The 16,992-nt window shown below is 41.9% G+C and overlaps 1 protein-coding gene across 2 annotated transcripts in view; it reads left to right on the forward strand.

Moving 5' to 3' along the window:
* The window catches only part of Svep1 (sushi, von Willebrand factor type A, EGF and pentraxin domain containing 1), a 153,904-nt gene that overhangs the window by 56,969 nt on the left and 79,943 nt on the right, over positions 1-16,992 (forward strand). For both annotated transcript variants that reach the window (XM_057790420.1, XM_057790421.1), the window contains exons 5-9: positions 118-297; positions 6,243-6,422; positions 9,004-9,198; positions 11,241-11,359; positions 16,310-16,439. In XM_057790420.1, the coding sequence (XP_057646403.1) occupies positions 118-297; positions 6,243-6,422; positions 9,004-9,198; positions 11,241-11,359; positions 16,310-16,439 (804 nt within the window). The remainder of the gene's footprint in view (positions 1-117; positions 298-6,242; positions 6,423-9,003; positions 9,199-11,240; positions 11,360-16,309; positions 16,440-16,992) is intronic.

Genomic DNA, 16,992 nt, shown 5'->3' on the forward strand with positions numbered 1-16,992 from the left:
TATATATGGAGACAGACAGACAGATCATTGGACAGATGGCATGCTTTGCTAAATAAACTGAAGCAATACAGTTACATAGACAAAATCCGACTTTGCTTTTTATTTTTTCTCTGTTAGTTGTCCACTGCCCTGCCCTGAAGCCTCCTGAAAATGGTTTTTTTATTCAAAACACTTGCAAAAACCACTTCAATGCAGCCTGTGGGGTCCGATGTCGTCCTGGCTTTGACCTCGTGGGAAGCAGCATCCATTTGTGTCAACCCAACGGTTTGTGGTCTGGGACAGAGAGCTTCTGTAGAGGTATGCAGTCTGGCCAGTTCCTGTCGTTTCCTGGTTGTCCTGTCCACCTTTCGCAGTTCAGAGTCTAATGGGCCAGTCATTTGCTCCTGCTCCTAAGAAAGGGAAAACTGAGGAAGGCTGAGAACCGCTAAGCCTGACTGACCTCATCATTGCCAACCACACCATCCATAGTCTTTTAATGAACAGGCAAAGACAATGTCTGTCTAGAGCAGTGGTTCCCAACCCGCCTAATGCCACAATTCTTAATACAGTTCCTCGTGTTGCGGTGACCCCTAACCTTAATATTATTTTCATCGCTACTCCATAACTGTAATTTTGCTGCCATTATGAATTGTAATGTAAACATCTGATGTGCAGGATGTCTGATGGGTGCCTCCTGTGAAAGGTTCATTCGATCCTCAAAAGGGCCATGGCCCACAGGTTGGAAACTGCTAGTCTAGACGTAAATGGACAGGTTACTCAAACTTCCATAGTCAAGATGGGGTAAGAAGAACATTAGGAAAGATGCCAAGACTTGGGATAGTCAGAGCGAAGGCTGGATGCCCCCCCACAAGACAGGGCTTGCGTCACACCAGAATTTCGCAGTGGGAGCACCTCAACTCAAATATCTCCAGCTCTAGAAAGTGGAGAACAGGTTATGGTGAGATTCCAAGGAGCCAAGTCAAGCCAGTAAGAAAGAGTGGGAACAGCTGTGGGAGTCGTGGCTTCCACGGCAAGGACAGAACAGTGTCTCAGATCCCCCCATTTGACTGGCTGTTACCTAAGTTCCTAGTTCTTACAACTACACAGCCCCAGCCTCCAAAGGCTTCACAAGGCAGGAAGGCGGAGGCTTCCCAAAGAAAGGTAAAAGCAAGTCAAGGACTTGAGGACTCCCTCCAACTGCCTGGCCCCCAATGCTACTCTGTTAGGGAACTAGATTTGGGACATAAGTATATGTAAAATTTAATAATTGATTTTGCTGAAGTTCAGACTTATTTGGACATCTTGGTGGACTGATTTATCCATGACTGAAACTGGAAGCCTTCCTCTGTCCATCGTCAATGTCCTTTGCTGAGGACTTGACTTCTCTCCAAGATGCCACAGTTTCTCCCAGATCACTGGATAAAGGGTGCTGTCTCCTGAGAACTCTGTGTCTATAACCATACAGGGAACTCACTGGCTTGCATTCCAAGAGCATTTGAAAGTTCCACAGACATCCATTGTCTGTGTTTATTAGCTACTAAAACCGAACCCAGTAGGAAATAGGAAATTATTCCAATCAGATCTTTATCGTGTAGCCTGCCAAAAGTAGAGGACAAACTATGGCCAGCAGGTTGAACAAAAATGGCTGACAGGGAAGCATGAATAATTAAACAGTTGAGCCTCAAAGGCAATTGCATCAAATAAAGTAAGACTAGGATCCCAAAGAATTGAGGAGACCTCAAAGAGTAATGAGAATTCTTAGAGCAAAGAGGGGGATCAAAACTATCTGTACAATAAAGCATACTCAAAAGCCAGATTAATAAACTGGAAAATATAACCTGAGAAAGTAGTAGAGGGTAATTTCAGAGATAACAGAATTCTGACAACGCGTAAATTGACAGAAGAGCAGACGCTACAAGTGTCCCTCTCGTGTTAGGAAGTCAGAGAGTGGATGGGGCTGAGGAGCAGTGGCAGCAGAAGATGAAAGGACATCCCCCCAAGATGAGATCTCAAAAATAAATATGCATAACCAAAACCTTCGAATCTAGTTCAAAATCAGTTAGTGAATGCCAGAAAAGAGTATTAAAAACAGATCGATGTCTGGAAATAATCTTAGTGACATTTTTGAATGCCCCAGAAAAACACAAAACAGCATTGGCTTCCTAATTACAAATATCATTACCTCCAAGAGGCTCCGACCAGCCCGAGGCTCTTTAGTGGGCATTCAAAATGTCTGGAGATATAGGACTCTGAGAGAAAGGACTCAGAATACTGATTTCCAGTCTCAAGCCACTGGTGATGTGTGAAGGCAAAGGAAGCCCATTTTCCGTCAAGCAGTAAAGCCCACACATCCTCACTAAAATAATTGTTCTGACCACATCTGAAATATTTTCCTTGAGGTCACCAGTTACTGGCAGTTCCCAGGTCTCTGTGAAATGTCTATTTTTTTTTCTCCAAATGGTGGGCAGTGAAGAAGGCAGATATTTTAACTTTCTCCACACGACTTCTCAAAGGAGAAAAGCAGAGTGGACAGTCAACGGCCCCTTCAGGGAAAGGTCCTAACCTTGACTCCCTGCATTCCATAATCTAAACCCAAACCTTCTGCCCTACACTATTGGCTGTAGAAGTCCATGGTGCCTCTCGGAAGGCTGTTCCTTTGTAAGCCTTATATGATGCCTTTGATCTTCATCTGCATAAGCGCTTGTGTCTCGTCAACCTCTTCAGTCTGATAGGTGTGGCCCTGGGGTGTTCGCTGCAGTCTTCCCTCATTCTATGGTGGTGTCAGGTTCACTCAGGAACGCATGCGTGTTATTTGGTTAGAAACTCGTGTTGGAGATACAACCCTACACAATTTTGGAAGGAAACTGAAAATAGGAAGCCCAGAAGATAAATTAAAGTATCAGCGACTTCGTCACGACTCAATCTTTACATCTTTACACATTTTTACTTGATTAAATAAGTGCAGCATAAACAAATGTAACACACCTTTACATAGTTAAAGTAATGTTTCGGGACATAAACAGATGTAACACACCTTTACACAGTTAAAGTAATGTTCCGGGACATAAACAGATGTAACACGTCATTGCCCTGTAAAATAATATTCCACAACCATGGATTGTCCTAAAATTACTGCAGCTTCACGACCAAAGTCACTACCTACCTCACCTTTAAGTAGAGTTTCCCTGAAGGAAGATTGGGTACTTTCTTTACCATATTATCAACGCCTTATGGATTTACTTGAGATCCAATACAACAAAACATATACTATATGTCACCAACTCTAAAATGTGTTTTTTCTTATTTATTATCTGTAAAATTGGAGCACACCTTAGAGCCAGCAGCAGTAAACAGCCTTATGGGCATGAGTGTGGCTTTAGTAGCAGCTCGTAAACAATGTTATATCTGGGGCTCTGAGATGCTTCCATTGGGCAAGGGTGGCTTCTGTTTCTGGGGGTGGTGTAGTGTATAGAAGTAGCTTACAGATAGAGTTTAAAGAACCGAGGCTAATTTTTTAACTCTATCATTGTTTTTATAAAAATGTAAAATTGAGTCAGGAAAGAGCAATTAGCAAAATTGTCTTTTACATGTTTTATGCTACACTGTCAATATTATGTAATGTTGAATGATGATTGACAGGCTTCATTGTTGCTTCTCTTAGTGGAACACTTGTTCCCCTTCATAAAGTACTTAGAGTCGTTTCTAATTTTCATTGAATTATATGTCGTTCTAAACCACTAAAGGAACCTTAGGTGATGCCTCAGTAAAAACTAGCTAAAACCCGGCAGCATGGTAAATGAACTCCGGGAAAACTAGTGTTTCTCCTGAGAAACCATTTCAACAGCAAAATGCCTACATTTTACATCAGATTTTCTCTATTTCTGGTAATAGACAGAATCAAAATTTGGACATTGACAAGAAGCATATATCTGAAAAAAATACAGTTCATGTTCAAGATGAAACCCACAGCAAATTTGTAGGTCTGTCATTGTCTATGTTGTAGATTGCTCACTTTTACAAGACTGGGTTCCTGTGTTTAGTTTTCAATTTTAGTCATGTTTTCTAAATGATTAGTTGCTATATAATCTATCCATAATATTGTGTACATTATAGTGTAGAATAATTCAATACATGTATACAGTGTGGCATGGTCAAATGAGGGTAAGTTGCTGTTTTCTTCATCAACCATATATGAGTTTCTTTGAAACAAATATAAATTGAGGGACAAAAAAAATTTGCAAGTTGAATCTAGTAATTAAATGTGTACCTATGAAAACTGGTGATAAATACTCATTCTTGAAAGAAGAATATAGAATGCTTAAGAAATGAAAGGGAATGACGGTGTTTGCTTTGTTTTCCCTATGGAGCAACGACAGTTTATTAAAACCCTCGTTTGCGAAGCAGCACAGTTTGCACCTCTCACCACAGATCTAATGCGCTGTGTTCCCGCCACAGATGCTGCAACTCCATTTCAGCTTAGCTTGGGAAAGCTCTGATTTGTTTTCTGAGATTTATTTTTTTTTAACTGACGCTAAAAGCAATCCCTGATATGATTTTCCATTTTATGTAAATCAGTCAGATGAATTTATCTCACTTACCTTCTAAGACAGTTGACATGACCTGGTACATGATGGACTCCTTCAATAACAGTCCCCCAGGGCAGGCAGACATTTTGATAAATATTTAATTAATAGTTGACTTCAGGCCAACTTGTCCCAGGGATAGCAAAGGACACGGTTTCATATTTCCCCTCTCATTCAGTTCTCAAATTTTCCCTATGGAGTAATAAATCTGAAATTTATATTTAATTTACTTAATACTTATGCTCTGCCAACTGAGATAATTTGAATGTGTTCCCACAGAATAAAGTCTGCCAGTAACTTCAGTAGAATGCACACTTGAATATTTTGCATGAGCTCTCATTCCTATTCTTTTAAAGTTTTCAAAATAAACAAGTATACATTTCTTCAAAAAAAAACTTGCTCATACATAAAAGTGCACTCGGGGTCCTCACAATATTCTTGCTTTCCAAACCTTGCACTGAAGATTTTTTAGCGATTGCTGTATAACCTTCTGGCCTTCAGTGTTGTGCACAGTACTGTTTCTAGACCCTGAACTTAGCTCTTTTGTAGAGTATTTTTGTTTGTTTCTTACTTAGTATCTTTCCCTGGAGAATTGATAAAGGGAACAAATGGGTACTGCATAGAAATAATTTGACTCATGTATAGCTCCCAGTATCAAAATTCTAATTACCAATGCCTCGAGGTTTCAGGCTTTCCTGTGGTCTAAAGGAAGATAGTATAGATAATCCCAAACTGGTGGAAGAACCCCACCATCACCAGAGACTAGGATTCCTTTGTGTTTCTACACCATCCTCTAATGCATGGTACCTTTCCTGTAGTACTGGTAAATATGCAACAGCTGGCTAGTATAGTCTCTCACATGCCTTTATTTGGGAAGAAGAGAAGAGGACAAAAAGAAGACTAAAAAAAGCACTCCATTGGTTGGAAAGTCTCACCCAAATTCAGCTGTATCTCATTGGCTCTCACTAAGAGCAGTGAAGTTGGGCAACTATGATGGGCACATTATGATGCTGTGTCATGCTGGGAAGAGTGGCTACTGAGTGGGTGGGGTTTTCAATGAAAATGGCCCTCATAGGCTCGGAGGGACTGGCACTATTAAGAGGTGTGCTCTTGTTGGAGGAAGTACGTCACCAGAAGAGGGCCTTGAGGTTTCAAATGGTCAAGCCAGGCCCAGTGTCACTCTCTTCCTGCTGCTTGCCAATCCCGATGCAGAACTCTCAGCTACAACACCGTGCCTGCCTGCATGCTACCATGCTTCCTGCCATGATGATAATGTTCTAAACCTCTGAGCCTGTAAGCCAACCCCAATGCTTTTCTTTATAAGAGTTGGCATGGTTGTGGTATCTCTTCACAGCCATAAAATCCAAATTGAGGCAGTGGGCAATTCACAGGCTCTGGCATAGAAACAATCTTTGTTGTTACATAGCTGTCTTCATCTAATCAGAGATAGACTCCTCACACAGTTAAATTCCCCACCCATGGGCTACAAACTGTATTTGTAATGGTGCAAATAAAATGTAGGTTTGTAAAGACTCCATATTTAAAAAAAATAAGGGTATTTTATCTCCTGACACCTTGAGAACAGGTAATAGTCATGTAATTATACAAAGCCATTATTAAAGTAACAGTTTCTACTTCTCTCTGTACTTGGTAAAATGTAATTGTTGACATTTTCTATAGTGAGAACATGCCCCCATCTCCGCCAGCCCAAACATGGCCACATCAGCTGCTCCACTGTGGAAATGTCCTACAACACCCTGTGTTTGGTCACCTGTAATGAAGGATACAGATTAGAAGGAAGTGCTAAGCTCACCTGTCAAGGAAACGCCCAGTGGGATGGTGCAGAACCACGGTGTGTGGGTAAGTGGCCAGAAGGTGTGAGGTCTGAGCAGTTCATTTGTTCAGGATTCTGCAAGGAACTGGAACAGACCACATTCCCCTGATACATATGAATATGTGCATATGTATATCTGTGGTACTGTGGATGCATTGTCAAATACATTTGCTAAATCACTCCAGTCCTTCTAGCAGGAATTCTGAAGGACCATCCCATCTTTTGGAAAGTTCAGCAGTCACTTGTCTGTGTGTCCTGCATGTCTAGTCCATAAAGCATACCGTCAAACAGTCCAGGCAACAGTAGTTTCTTGCCCAAATAGCTAGCCTTGTCACACTGAAGGCAAATTCCATAACAAGTTTTTTCAATGTCCATCAACCTCTCTGAAGTAATTGGTGCTACCAGAAGTAGACATGTCTCACCGTCAAGAAAAGTCTATATTCTTAAAATATTTTAAATGTCATATTCTGTAGGTATTTGAAGTGTTGAAGATTATTTAACTGAAATATGTCTCTGCATATCTAGGAAACCTAACTAACACAACTACAAGTTTGACTATTATAAATTACTATCTATTAATCTGTAATTTTAAATTATACATTACATTTTTAAATGAGCTGCACAAACACAATACCTCAAACAAGAGTAGAAATATACATAGTAGAAAATTGTCCTTAAATTTATATCAATAAATCAAAGTCCATACCAATGTAGAGTATTCATTTCTATATCATATCCCCTTTAAATATTTATAAACAATTATTTTGGGAATTTGGGTATAATTTTCTCCAAACTGCTTCCTGATGTTTGCTGGGCAAAGTATTTTTAGGGTTCATGGAGATCTTTCAGGGGGTCTTGTTCCATCAAACCACATTAGCCTGGAAGGAATCCACAGGTTCTCGTCTTCTGTGAAAACAAAAGCAGAACCTGTTTTCCAAGTAACATATCCTTAGACTCAAATTTTGAAGTCAAAATACCTTTATGTTGGTTTAATTTAGCAGCCCCCAAAATCAAATGTCTCTCTACAGTCAAAACATTTAAATAAAACACAATATATACATAATCAAGACTCTCTTGTGTATATTCCATCTTTGTGTGACTTATTTTTTATTCCTTTAATCAATGACTGTCTGTACTCTTTTATATTACTTTTAGTGTCTCTTTAAAGACTTTGTTTTATTTTCTAAAACTATTATTTTTTTCTCTCTCTCTAAAGCCTACATACATTTTTTAAACACACCGTGTCTCATTCAGAGGTCTTTTATTGTCTATATCTGTCTTTATTGGATATGTGTAATCATTTTCTGACCAGGAGTGCTCTTTTTTTTTTTTAATGTTAAAGGGGAATGGTAGGACCAACTCCATGGTCTTGCCTGTTTGTTTCCCCCCAGTTCAACATAGCTGAGATACATTCATCACCACCTCTGTGAGCCATGCTCACTGCCCCAGCTCCAGGGACATAAAGGGTCTCTGTGGCCATTAAGCAACTAGCAGCATGCTGCTCACAAACTCCATTTAAGTGCAGGACCTCCCAAAAGAGCCAGAGTTCATTCTGCCAGCACAAACCAGGAAGCTGTTTTTTTTTAGGGAAGCCTCACAGGTTTTGCTGCTAATGCTGAGTCAGGAGCCTTCTCTTAAAGGAGCAGCACCTCTTCTCACTGCCAGCAAACAGAGCCTATCTAAAAGAAAAAAAATGTGACTACCAAGAAGCTGTGCTTCACTCTGCTCTTTTGTGTCTAGAATTCCTTCCCAAGCTCTCTGTTTTTATGTGGATGCAGTTGCCCCACCCTGGAGCCATTTTGTAAGCAGCAAGTCCTCATTTTTTTCCTGACCACCCAGACCTGAATAATCACACAGAAACTATATTAATTACAAAACTCTCTGGTCTATTAGCTCAGGCTTCTTATTAACTAATTCTTACATCTTAAATTAACCCATTTCTATTAATCTGTGTATCCCCACAAGGCTGTGGCCTACTAGTAAGATTCTGGAGCATCTGTCTCCTTTAGCAGCTACATGGTGTCTCTTTGACTCAGTCTACTCTATTTATCTCTGTTCAGATTTCCTGCCTGGCTTTACTCTGCTAAGCCATTGGCTGAAACAACTTTATTCATCAACCCATAAGAGCAATACATATACAGAGACTTTCAAAGTTTTAATATGATGGCAAAATAACAAAAGATGGTCTGGGGATATAGCTCAGTTAGTAGAATGCTTGCCTACCCTGTAGCAAACCTGGGGTTTGATCGCACATAAAACCAGGAGCTGCAGTTCATACCTTAAATCCTAATGGTAAGGAGATAGAAACAGGAAGGTGAGAAGTTCAAGGCAATTCTTGGTTGCCTGGCAAATCTGAGGCCAGCCCAGGCTACATGAGGCCCTGTCTCATAAAGACAACAAAACACAAACAAATTAAAGAAGAAATAACCAAAGAGGTAGTTCCACACTTTTTGTAATACATTGTACACACAGTGTCACACGCAATCACTTATGTGTGGGGCATGTCAATCTAAGGTAGCACAGTTACACCTGGGGGTGAGGTAAAGTGACTCTGTTGTTTCTATTTTGTGGGCATGTCAATGATGTGTTGTCATTTCTGTGCAACAGAACGCCACTGTGCTACCTTCCAGAAGCCCAAGGGCGTCCTCATATCTCCACCTAGCTGTGGCAAGCAGCCAGCCAAGCCTGGGTTGATCTGCCAGCTGAGCTGCCGCCCGGGATACGTTTTGTCTGGGGTCAGAGAGGTGAGCTGTGCCACATCTGGGAAGTGGAGTGCCAAGGTTCAGACAGCTGTGTGCAAAGGTAGGTGCCTGCGTGGGGCAGGAAAAAAGCCAGATTCCTACATAATGGCATATGAGTGTCAGGTAGGATTGTCTCTCTGTGAATTTTACCGCATCACCACAAGTCATTGGTAAAATGGCAGGTAAAAACCATGTAAGAACTAGGAAGGCTTCTGGTTCCAAAGAGTGAATTTATGAAAATCCAGCTGGGAGAGAATGACGGAAGAAACATGAAAATGAAGATGATGCTAGGGCCAGAATCATCTAAGAGTTCTCTTCGGGAGATGGCGATCTATGAAGAACCTCTGATGCCTGGAAAGCAGACGGGACTGTGCTGGCTCAAAGGACCCGGCCACAAGCACTTTGAAGCCTGCATCTTGCTACATTATTGTTTACCCCACAGCAAGAGCAACCCACGGTGAAAAACAGTGTTAAAAACAAGAAAGAGGCCTGAGAAGTAAAAAACAGTGTAGATATAAAGTCCTCCAAAATAAAAATGTGTGTCTATGTGTGTGTGTGTGTGTGTCTGTGTCTGTGTCTGTGTCTGTGTGTCTGTGCTCCAGGAGATGAGAGTATAAAATAACAATTGGAGTGGATATTGTTGAAATAGCACTAATTCAAAGTATCAAACTGAGAATCCCTTTAGAATAAACAAGTACTAAATAAGAAATTGAATACCTCAACTAATCAACCCAAAGAGACTGAAGTTAAGAGTTTGTGAATGAGATTGAGGAGCACAATGCCTACATCATGAAGAGAACCAGGAACTGAGCAGGAAAAGGGCTGGGTTTCCTTTCTGTCCTTCCTACTAGAGAAAAGCCTCCCTGGAAGATCTGGGTCTTTAGCCCCAAAGCCCCTGAGCACTAGGGCTGACAAACTTCCTCTGAGGAAAAAGCCTACGTTGCAGAGTCTGTGAGGCAGAATGAGAAACTATACCAGAAAGCCGAGTCTGATTCGCATTACAGACAGAAAAGCAACCATGCCTTAGGAGATGGAGGGAAAGTAAATAAAAAACAATTTCAAGTCCAAGCAAACTTAACTAGAAATGAAAACTGCAATGTCATTCTTTTTCAGATTATCAGTATGCACTGTGCTTCTTCATAGGAGAAACAGAAATTTAATAAAATTCCAGAGAGGCAGCGAAATGAGACATGGTATAGGCAATTCAGATCTATCCGTCTGGGAAATTTAGCAGACCTCGTTCAACATCGTGTAGAAATAAAAGATGTATTCTAACCCATAACAAGAAGTTGACTTCAATGCTAGCAGGCTTAATTCAGCTCTTGTAGTGTGTAAAGCTTTTCCACTGTCAAAAGTATCATTAGCTTAAATTTGCTGTTTGTTTGATAGTACCTTCTGGGACTGCTAATTAATTCTGATTGATGGCCCCATTTTCGAGTGTACTTTCTGCCCCCGTCAGCTTTCTTTTTCTTCCAATTATTTCTCTGTTTCATTCAAAAGACAAAACATTGACCAAGTTCCTACTGTATGCCAGGTACTGAATAAAACAGCATGGAAAGAAATACTCTTTTCCTTCAAGTAAACAGGCGAGAAACTTCTGTTTTGCCGTGGCTTGCTGAGTTTTCTGGTTGGGAAGAACAGACGCTATGAGGGCTCAGGGAATGAGCATGCCAGGTGGTTGGGAAGAGCCAGGGGCAGCTTTTGCGCTTAGGATGAAAGGACCTGCAGTTGCTCTTGGCCAGGGTGTGGGGAAGGATATAGTTGGACGTTAAGGCGGGCAAAGGCAAAGAGAAGAACCAAGGCAAAGGACCAAGTACAGGACAGACTACAGAGTTCCACGGGCTAACAGCAATCCCATGTGAAGCATGAGTTCCCAACAGTGGACTGCGAATGTAGGCAGGGCCAGTTCAGGAAGGGGCTCCTAAGCCACATAAGATGAACTATGCAAAGTAGTTGTGTAGTCCTAATCAACTGGTAATCAGCATATTAAAAATTATCAAGTATTAATATAACCGGTTTGACCACCTTTTAAAAATAATTTAGAAGTACATGTCAGGGTGTGGTGTTTAATTGATTTGTGTTTTTTTTTGGGGGGGGGGTCAGATGTGGAGGCTCCACAGATCAGCTGTCCAAAAGACATCGAGGCTAAGACTGGGGAACAGCAAGACTCTGCCAACATCACCTGGCAAATCCCAACAGCTAAAGACAACTCTGGTGAAAAGGTAAGATTGGCTTAAACATCCGCATCCCTCTGAATGGACTCTAAGGAAACCACACATGCACGCAGCGAGGAAAATTGTCGTACCCTAATGACGTACAGTCCTGTCTCTCTAGTTCATGCTAAATTCTAGTGCCTCATCTGAGAGAACAAACAGCGTTGTTTTTAAAGAAAAATATCAGATAAAAATGGACAGAAAATTTTCACTTTCTGAGTTCGTCATACTGTTCTCTCCATTCAGACCCATCATTGATGACTCTTCGCTCCATGGGTAGTTCTGAAAAATCTAAGAAAAGAAAGCTGTCGAATCCACCTGGATTCCTAGTCATGGACGTATCTTTTCAATGATGGATAGCATATTGACCACGCTGAAGGGTGGACTGCCAGCATTTCTTACTGAGTGTTCCTAAATCCAACCTTCCTCGGTATTTTAACCTTATATGTACTGTATGGCTACCAATGATCAACGATCAGCTGCTAGGGAAGAGCTTCATTTAGGAAACAGGAAGGCTGTCTCCTGTTACAGCTGGGCTCTGTCCAGAAGTAGGCAGATAATGTTAAACAGTATTTTGCTTTCACAGCTGCGTATAAATATATGTAAACCCTTCCAGGCTGGAAATATTGGGGGTGGGAAAAAAGACAACAATAATTGTCCTGATAATAGTATTGAATATATTTACATTCAAAGCAGCTTTTAAAATTCCGACCTCTGGGACTAAACGTAAGGAGGTGTCCTTGGGTACTATGTGACTACTTTCTAATAAACGTACAATTATGTGCCATTCTCACCAATACCAAGCAGAAAGGGGTGCATTTTAGGATCTGATGAGACACAGCAGGTAAGTGTAACACCTGTGTGTCTACAGATGGAGAAACTATGCATCGGTTAGTCTCTGAGAAAAGTCAGCCCAGCCAGGATCAACAAGAAGCATCTCTTCAGTTCCCCTGTTTGCTTTTCAGCAGGGTCTCAAAGTCTGTACCAGTACATCATTGTCTTTCATTCCCTGTTGCCAAGAGAGCCAGGATGGCTTCAGTGTTACCTCTGTTTTTCTCAATAACTTCTCATGTTCTTATAATCAAGGCATGCAGTTGAGTGCAAATCACTTCCAGTGCCTGACTCTTGACTCCCAACCCAGTCATTGTCACCTTGTCAGATAGTTCATCTCCTACAACAAAAGCCAGCTGGAAGAACATGCAGAACTTCCTGGGATAGCCACAGCCAGGAAGTGTGGTCCTTTTAGGAAAGCTCTGTATGTCGGGGAGAGTGGATCCAGGGGAGCAGGATATTGCACAAAAGCAGTGCCTGTCCTGGTTCAAAGGATCCTGTGCTGCCCAGAGGCACGGAGGACCAGAAATCCTGTCTAGGAATCTGTGGCTTGTTAGCTTAATGCATGATGTTCAGCCATTCAGACATTGCGTCAAAGAAGAACCTCCTGCCACTAAAGGAAGCCCTCAGTAGTAAGATGGCCCTGTGGACATTCGGTCTCAACATCACCATTATTCTGTCTGATGACACCGAAGTGAGGTAATTACATTTAGCCTGTCTGGATGTATCAGGATAATCTTCTCATTGTATGATGCTCAATTCAGTTATATCTTCTAAAATGCCTTTTGCCATGTAAAGTAACATTCACAAGTTCCGGAGGGGACATGGACGTCTTCTGGGGACTGTTATTGGACCTACCACAGTGGAGAATAGCTCAAATGTGCTTAAGAGACAGGAAACAGAAATAGAAGAACCCATTTTGGGAAGGAGACGTTGTGTATACAAGGAAAAGCTATTGTGTGTGACTCATGGTCAGAAAATGGTCAGACTCAAAGCACAGTTGGTGATGTCTGCCAGAGAGAAAGAGAGATTCTGCAAGTTTGAGGAGCGAGAGGAAGAAAGCGCCCATCAGAGAAATACAACAGGATTATTGGACAGTGTTCAGGGTCGATCTGAGATCAGTGATCATTCACTCTAGCAAGATTAATCTACAAGGTCATGTTAATATCTTCAGAACCAGTAGGATATTTTAGAACAGACATAAGGGAGCAGGTGAGGTGGCTTGTTTGCAGCAATATAGAATAGCAAAGAGAGACAGAGGCAAGGCAATTCCAGAACTTACAGTAACAGTGCACAACAAGACACAAACTCAAAGCGGGTAGAAGGAAGGAATAAGCGAGGCTTCTGTGAGGACCCTTTTCTAGACTGCTGCCTTGATCATTCCTTGGGACAGTCTTAAAAGGGGTTTATTGGTGGGAAAACAAGGTGCTAAATTACAGATACACTGCAGTCAAAACTGTAACTGCATGACTCAACTTGAACAGACTCAACTGGGACAGATAGCAACAGGAAATAACTATCTTTCCCTGTCACACACAGGCTTGGTGGTTTGGTTACTTTGGGATAGAAAAATAACTTCTTTCTGTAGTTAAAAATCCACTCTCAAGGATGAAAAAGAAGAATCTCACTGTCTAAATAAAAATTTGAACCTTATATGCACTTCAAAGCTTTACCCTGCTGTTACCCAGAGCTGACCCAGGGGATTGGAAAGTTGGCCCTGTGGATGCTCTTTTATTTATTCTATGCCACCACCCCTGCTTGGCCTTCCCTAGAGCCAGAGTTGATATAATTGACAGAATCATGGCCATGCCAAAAATGTCATTGTCCTTCAGGCCCAGTGAATGCTTTGTTATATGGCAAAGGGATTCTACAGGCATTATTAGGCAATAGATTTCGAGGTAGGAAGACTACCTCTTATTGTCTAAATGAGCCCTGCTTGATTACCACATCCCTTAAGAAAAGAGCACCAGTCCCAGCTCTAGCTAGAAAGAGATGTGCTGAGGGAAGAGGAGCTAGAAGGTGCGGAGTGAAAAGGGCTGTGTTTACATCGCTGGCTTTAGAAGCTGGAGGGAGGGTCCATTCTGGAAGGCCATTCTGGGAGCCTCTGTGCAGAAAAGCAGAGAACCAGATTCAGCTGTGCTGATAACCTTGATTTCAACCTTTTATGAGCTATGAGCATCTTGATTCTTAAGACTGTGGCAATAAGTGTTTGCTGTTTGAAGCTGCTGAGTTTGAAGGACTGTGTCATGACAATGGGCAACAGTTGAGCAAGGAGCAATTTTGAGACAGGTTCACTTTTCCATTTAATTAATGCTGTTATCATCTCAATATCACTGAGATACTCAGCCCTCCAGTACACAGAATCTGCTGGAGACCTTGCAGGGTCTCACTCTGCCTCATACAGTTCCTGGACATACACTGTGCTCTAGCAGAATGTTGTCTGCCCACTCCTTCAATTCCTTGTTATGGTTCGCAAGTTCTTAATGCCGGAAGGATCTAAGGTGGAGGAAAGACAGAATGGCTCAATCAGTTGTTCTCTTCCCCTTAGCCTTCGTGACTTCACCTAGCCAAGGCTAACTCATGATTACCATCAGTATTAGCGTCTGTACCTGTTGCTGATAAAACACCAGGACCAAAAGCAACTTAGCAGGGAGAGGGGAAAGCTTATGTGGGGCTTATAATTCCAGAGGGATATGAATCCATTATGGTGGGGAGGTGTGGCAGCACACTACAGGCATGGTCAAAGCTGATTGGTCACATCCTCAAACACATCAATAAAGCAGAGCGTGACTCGGAAGTTGGGTGAGGCTATGAACTCTCAGAGTCCACCCCCACTAAAGTACTTCCTCCAGAAAGTCTACACCGCCTTCCCAAAGTTGGGATCAAGTGTTCAAATACCTGAGCTTCTGGAAACATTTCTCCTTGTAACCACCGCAGTATCCTTTCTCCCTCGCCACCCACATTGCTCGGCCAAGCCTCCTGCCTGCATCTTTCACCTGAGGAAGAGCAGGCACCTGTCTACATTCACATCTGTCCCTAAACTCCAAGAGATGGAGGCCAATCTCACTGCAGTAGAGAAACTACATGGGTTTCCACTGCCCAGCAAGCTTCCATCTATCAGTGAGGGCAGAAGCCCACACAGCTCAGTCTGCACTATGGGTGTTCTGCGGGATTGTCTGAAGTGGCCCCTCCATTTGAGGCAGACACTCTCCCTGTGGATAAAACAGAAGTTTCCAGAACTCTACCACAGCGAGCCCCTGTTTCCACAGAACCTCTCAGCTCCAGTGTGTTGATGGGAGTGCCGATCACGGACCTATTTGGCAGCTTGAGTATCAGCTCCTGCCAGCTTGTCTGTCCAAAGGGGCTCTTATAGAACATGGCACTATTTGGTCTCTATAATCCTCTGTTCTGGGACTTTAGTTACAATCATGTACAGAAAAAATATACAGTCTTTTAAATAACCTTCTTAAAATACATAGAAACCCATAATTATTTAGTTCTCGATAGGGAAGAAATATAAAATTACTGGTTGAATCTCTCCCAAGCAAAATAATCAAATTTATTATTTGATCTTTTTAGCCATTTTAGGTTTTTGTTGGTTATAATGTGCAATTCTTATTCCAATTCATTATTGGTTGATTATTAGTTATTCACATTATGTATACTCCCTTCCCAAAATTATAACTTTCCATGTTTGTTTCATAGACACAGTTATGAGCCCTTTTAAGAGTAAGTCCACAGTGGTGAGTGTCGACAGCCTTGGCGAGTTACTCTGTCTAGGGTCTGTAACCCGCCTGGCTGGTCAGTTATTCCAGGGTCACGGAGAGGTACCACCTGAAAGACACGGGCTGATGAGAGGAAGGAGGCTAGGCAGATTTGTCGAAGCCTCCATTTATTAGAGTCATGGTTGCAGCTTATATAGGCCCTGGAAGAGGAGCTTGGGGGGCTGGGGCACGGGATCTTGCCACGTGGTCCAAGCCGGTCACGTAGGCCAAGAGGAAGTGCTTCCTCCCCCCTTTCCTCTTTATGAAATACTGTATCATCTCATACTATACTTTGCTGATAGTATATAAATCAAAAGAGGATAATTGCACTGTTGACCTTGTCAAATATTTATGTCTCCGTCAGGTGCCAGTCCATGTCCACCCAGCCTTTACCCCACCCTACCTCTTCCCAATTGGAGAAGTGGCCATCACGTACACCGCAACCGACTCATCCGGTAACCAAGCCAGCTGCACGTTCCACGTCAGGGTTATTGGTAAGTCTTCTCGAAATCATGCGGGTGGTTTACAAAAACAATCTGCTTGTAGTCATCGGTGTCCTCTGCCCAGTCTTTCCTCCTGGAATTCAAACCATCAGGTCCCTTTCTCACTGAAGCCCTACACATATCCTGTAACTGTCACTGTGTCTATTTCTTGCCAGGTGAGCACTTTGGAAACTTCTGGATGGCTGCTCCCTCTCTCTTCTTTCTTACCATTTATCCCCAGTCATTCAGGCCTAGACTCTGTTCCCTTTATGCCTTAGGACTGTATTATTGCCAAAGTCGCCAGCAATCTCTCCTGCCATTCCTGTGATCCCTTTCTAGACCTATGTTTGAATGTTGAACATCTGAGATTCTTAATCTTTTTTTAAAATACATACAAATGTTTATGAAATCACTTCATAAAGGGCTATCTAAGCTTATTTAAAATTTTAAAAAATCTAATGGGGAAACAAACATATTTCACTATAGAAGTACTTTTACTCAGGTGTCATTTAACTTTTCAACCTAACAACAAATATCAAACTTGAAAAAATACTTTAAACTTGTC

This window comes from Chionomys nivalis, chromosome 16 (assembly GCF_950005125.1).
Source record: "Chionomys nivalis chromosome 16, mChiNiv1.1, whole genome shotgun sequence".
Lineage (NCBI taxonomy): Eukaryota > Metazoa > Chordata > Mammalia > Rodentia > Cricetidae > Chionomys > Chionomys nivalis.